General features: G+C 17.9%; 1 protein-coding gene across 1 annotated transcript; it reads left to right on the top strand.

The window, feature by feature from the left end:
• Positions 1-722: 722 nt before the first annotated feature.
• On the top strand, positions 723-5,126 carry PRSY57_1224000 (hypothetical protein; the record flags this gene model as incomplete). Its single annotated transcript, XM_012908661.2, has 1 exon — positions 723-5,126. One exon carries the CDS (start codon positions 723-725, stop codon positions 5,124-5,126), a length of 4,404 nt encoding a protein of 1,467 aa, XP_012764115.2.
• Positions 5,127-6,287: the final 1,161 nt, after the last annotated feature.

Genomic DNA, 6,287 nt, shown 5'->3' with positions numbered 1-6,287 from the left:
TCTATATTTTTATGATTGTAAATACATAATTCATATATTGTATACATATAAATTTTGTTTCTAAATTTTTTGTATTTCATCTAAATTATGAAAAACTAAAATTTTTAATAAAAAAATTATATATATATTATTATATATATTTATAGATAATACATATATAATAATATATATATTATAAATATATGTTACAATATTAATTTAAATAATAAATTTTATATAATTTGTGATTGTTTTACAACATTTGTGGTTGCAACGATAATATTATATATATATATATATATATAATATATATAATATATATATATTTTTTGTTTTTTATTTATTATTATTATTTTTTTTTTTTTTGGGGTTTTTTTGTATTTTTTCCAAATAAAAGAATAAAAAGTTATTTTAGAAAATTTTGAAAATATTCAAAAAATTTACTTAGATTATTACAATTAATTATATTAATCTAAAATAATAAATTATAAATTGAAATAAAATGATAAAACTAAAATAATAATAAATAAATATGGTTTCATTCCATATTACCAAATTATTATATTATATTTTGAATTGATTCAAATGAATAAATAAATAAATATCACATATATATATATTTATATATATATATATAATATATGTATGTATTAGAAAGATATAAATAAATATCATATTGACATTTATATCTTATATGTATTTATAAATTTTTTTTTTTTTTTTTTTTAAAAATCAACTTACATATGGGAAAAATTAAGAAAATATCTAATAATAGTAATAAAAGCAAAAAAAAATCAGAAACAGTTAAAAAGAAAAATAAAAGTAATAGTGACTCTAAAAAAAAAGGAAATGATGTAAAAACTTTAAAAAGTACTCCACAATGTTCAAGTGATGAAAGTGATGTTTATTTTTATAATGATATTCAAAGATGGAAGAATACAATTAAAGTGCCTATATGGTTAAAGAAACCAAAGGATAAAGAATCTTTAGATGAATTTTACAAAAACATTATAAAAAAATTATTAAGAGTAAAGAATAAAATTAGAGCATATAAAATACAAGAAGCATATCTATTAGACTGTCTACAAAAATGTATGATAGATTTAAATTTAAATTCTGTAATGTCTACAGAAAATATTAATTGTGAAATATATAAAAATTTATTATATAATTTTAAAGATAAAACGAATGTAGAAAATGTAGATAAAGAAAATAATAACGAAATAAAAAATAAAAATATATCAAATAAAAATAATCACGTACCATTAAAGCCTGAACAAAATTCTATAAGTGGAATTGACAATACAATGTATAGTGATAATAATAATAATAATAATAATAATAGAGAGGATGGTAATCATTCTGGAAGTAGTAATACGATAAATGATAGTACGAATACATTAAATGATAGTACGAATACAATGAATGAAAGTAATGAGACTCTTAATAGTAGTAATAAAATGAACAGTTGCAATAATAATAATAATAATAATAATAATAATAATAACATTTTTGTCAGTAATAGTATTAGCAATTGTAGTGAAGTTAATAAAAACTATACTAGCAGTAGCTTTTATAGTGTTAATAATTATGATACTAAGGATGAGGAAGAAAATTTTATGAATACCAAAAAAGATAATATTAAGGATAACCATACAAATACATGCTTAAAATGCTTAAAAGAAGAAAAAATGAGAGATATGGTAGAAGATATAAAAAATTCGTTATTTAAAGAAGAAGAGAAAAGAAAAAAAAGTGTAATGGATGATGTTTTTAATAAAGTAATAATTCCTGGTGGATTTTTTGAAAATAATAATTTTTGTCCTATATTCTTGAAACTATTAAAAATAGATATATATAATACATGTTACACAGTAGATACTAAGGTAAATTCCAAATTAATGAATTTATTTAAAGTATTAAATAATTTTAATGAAAATAATAAAATTGATAAAAACAAAAATGTAGACAAAGAAAAAGATGAATTTTTAAATACAAAATGCAAAAGTCCAAACAAATATAAATCAAACATAGATGATATATTACTTTTCAAAGAACAAAGCTCATTATATAAATTATCACAATATTGTATAGAAAAGCAAGTTATCAAAAATAATGAAGTTACTTCTTTTGATACAGTTTATATATACAATGAAAAAAAAATTGATGATAAGGAACATATCCATGACGAAAATAAAAAAAATTCAAGTGATTATTGTAAAAATAATAGAAAGTTTAAGTATGTTTTAGACCATGTACAAAAGAATAACCCTTCATTGCATTATATTAATGACAAAAAGGTTATTATAAATAATGATAAATGTAATAATGATGAATCTCAACCACTTGTTGATTATAATAAAGATATTATAAATAATCCTAGTGTAGAGAATTGTACTTCAAATGGAAATAATATTGAACCATATGATAACACTGCTAAGTCTTATCATACCTTGAAAAACCAGACGACAAATGAAAGTACTTTATCTAAGAAGAATAAGGTAGATAGCCATACTGTTATAAATTTATGTGAAACTATAGATAATAGAGAAGTATATGAAATATCGAGTTGTTATAATGAAAACGATGATACAAATAAATCCCATTTTGATATAATAAATGATTATTATTATGATAATGAAAAAAAAAAAAAAGAAAAAAACATGTACGATAGGAAAGTAAATCTTTTTAATGATAAGGAAGCAAATATATCAGATATTGTTTTGGAAAAGGATCCCATTATATATGATAATATAAACATAATAAATGAAAAAGAAAATAATTTAATAAATAATAATAATAATAATAATAATAATAACAATAATAATAACAATAACAATAATAATAATAATAATAATAATAATAATAATAACAATAATAATAATAATAATAATAATAATAATTGTGAAAAAAAATGTAATATTGCATATAACCATATTAATGAAAATACCCTTTTCACTGATTCATCAAAAGAGGAAAATAATTTTAAGGGGGAATCATACGAACAAATTGATTCCTTGAATTGGGAATATTCATATGATTCAAATAAATTAAACAATAGTAATAATCCTTATAAGGAATTTAATAACAAAAGTGATTCTATTTATAATAGGAAAAGACACAGCGGAAGTGATATATATAATAAAAAATATTTTGAAGAAGATATTTTTGAAAATAATTCAAATGAAGATAATATTTTTAAAAGAAAAAAAGCAAAGAATGATAATATTTTAGAAGAGAAGAAAAATCAAAGAAGTGATTCAGAGGAAAATAGTTATTTAAAACATATAAAAAATAAACCTAATCATTCCTTGCGCTTTAGTAGTAATGATAGAAAGAGCTATAATGACATGTTTATTTCAAGTAGTAATAATAATGATAATAATGATCATAGTGATGATAGAAATAAGTATAATTGTGAGAAAATAAAATGTGGGAATGTTGAATATAATAGCTGTGACGATAAAAAAAAAAATCAAGTGAATAGTAATGAGAATAATATAAAAAATAATAGTAAACAGCATTTAAATAATGAATATGAAAGGTTCAAGTTAAATGTTGATGATATGAATCATATGAATGAAAATGTTAATATTTTGAAGTTAACTAAAGAAAAAACAATTAGTTTTACATCTTGTGAAGATAATAATAAAAGTATTATTATGAATAAAAATAAAATAAATAAGGAAAAGAATATTTTAAATGAAGAAAAAGAAAATATTTGTAAACATAATAAAAGTTTATTTGATAGTGATGATGATCAAATAAAAAATGTAACTCATAGAAATAAAGAAGAAGAAAACAAGATGGATAAAAATATTGAGTCTGCGTTATTTCATTTTTGTGATAATGATAATATAAACAGTATGAATAAAAATAATAGTAATACTGGGAATTCTGAATTAATTGAAAAGGATAAATATAACAATAATAATAATAATAATAATAATAATAATAATAATAATATTGATAGTAATATCCATAATAATAATATTCATAATGATGATGATGTTATAATAATTGATGAAGATAGTGATTTTACATTAAACATAAAGGAAAAACAAGATTATAATAAATGTTGTAATAAAGATGAAATGAAAAAAGATACAATTTTAGTACATAATAATATTTCAGAAAGTAATGATAAATTGAAAAATGGATTAACAGCTATGAGTATGAATTTATTTGATGATTCATCAGATAATGATTCTGTTAATTCTTATGATGATAAGAATATAAATGTTTTAAATGAAACATATTCAAATAAATATTATCATACCAATGAAAAAGAAAATCCATATGGTAAAAGGAAAGATAATATTTATGAAGAATTAAAAGGAAACGAAAACAAAAATTATAAAATAAATGATAAATCTATAGTAGATAAAAATTTAAATGAAGTATCCATTTTAAACATTGACCTAAATAAAGCTCACAATGTAGTTCTCGAAGGGTTGATGGATTTATTCGGTTTAAAAAGTAACAGATTATCTAGGAAAATAATTGTTAATGAATTAATAAAAATACAAGACTATTTAAGACAAAAACATGATCAATTTATAAATTCTGATAACCTAGAAGAAGAACATATATTGGATAACTTATCCAATGTTAAGGAAAATTATATCACAGAGAATGATAGTATATTTAAGGATACTATAGTTGAACAGGAAAATATTAATAAAAATAATAATGATAATCACTATAATGGAAGTGTTACAAATAAAAATAATGATGATCATAAAAATGGAAGTAGTGATAATAATATTATTTGTATAGATTTATTAGATACTGAAAAAGAATATAAATCAGATTGCGATATACAGGCATTTCCTTTTAATAACAAATGGTTTAATAACGATTTGTTAAATAGAGAAACGGATAAATTACAAGAGGATTATATAAATCATATGCATAATAAAATAAAACAAATGGAATTAAAACTTTTATTTGAAAGAATAGATGAAGCTATTAAAATTAATGATATTATATACAAAAATGTATATGAAGAAAAAAAAGTTGAATATAGTATTTTCAAAAAACATCTTGTAGACTGTAAATTAAACGTTAATAAGGAAATTATCATGTCTTATTCAAAGGATAAAAATATAGAAATTATATCCAAGAAAAAATATATTTCAAATTAAATAGAAACATATTTGTCATTATATGTTATATATATATATATATATATATATATATATATATATATTTTATTTATTTATTTTTGTTATTGAATCTTTAAATAATGTTATTTATAAAAATACCCCTTACATATTTCTATGTATTATATTATATATATATATATATATATATATATATATGTAAATTTTATATTTATGGTTTAAATATTTGTTTTATAATTTAAGACATATAAATGAAGCAATACTATATCCATTTGATGAATTTATATCTATTTAATTAGATATTTTTATTTATTTATTTATTTATTTATTTATTATTTATTTTTTTTTTTTAAATATTTATTTAAATGTATCACCGATTAATATATATTTGTAATGCTTATGTGCCTTATAAAGTATATTATTAAATAATATGGCTATATTTTTAAACTCAAAGGATGTTATTTTGTTACATAAAGAGGCACTAGTAATTTTACTTTTTTTTTTTTTTTTTTTTTTTTTTTTAATTTCGTATTTATATAATATATATATAATAATAACATGAATTGATGGATGTATGTTTTATAAAACTATTTAATATGTATTTTTTGTACAATTAAATATAAAACTTCTACATATAAAATTCTAAATTTTTCCGTTCTATAAAGGGATTATGAAAAATCTTAGGTAAATCATTTATACCACATATGTACAATATATATATATATATATATTATATACATGTTGAGGGGAAATATAAACATAATATATGTTGTGTTTTTTTTTTTTTCGTTTTAAAAGATAGAAATTTAGAACTTAAATATAATAATATATATATTATTAAATTAATGATACTGTATATAGAAAACATAAAAAAATTTTTGAAGTTGTAATTTTTTTTTTTTTTTAAATTATATGTGATTTAATTATGCAACATAATATTATATATATAATATAATAATAATAATAATAATAATAATAATATATTATATTTTTATTTTATATATTTTTATTTGTATAAAAATTAATATATTTTATTATATCTTTCTTCTTTCCATTGGTGTATAAAAATAAATTAATATAGAACTGTTTTGAAGAATTCATAAGAAATGGATAAATAAAAAAAAAAAAAAAAAAAAAAAAAAAAGATGAGAAGAAAATATAAAATCACATGGATTAGAATAT

Source organism: Plasmodium reichenowi, chromosome 12, assembly GCF_001601855.1.
Source record: "Plasmodium reichenowi strain SY57 chromosome 12, whole genome shotgun sequence".
Classification (NCBI taxonomy): Eukaryota; Apicomplexa; class Aconoidasida; order Haemosporida; family Plasmodiidae; genus Plasmodium; species Plasmodium reichenowi.
The sequence above is the reverse complement of the archived record's forward strand: the minus strand, read 5'-3'. Positions and strand labels throughout refer to the sequence as shown.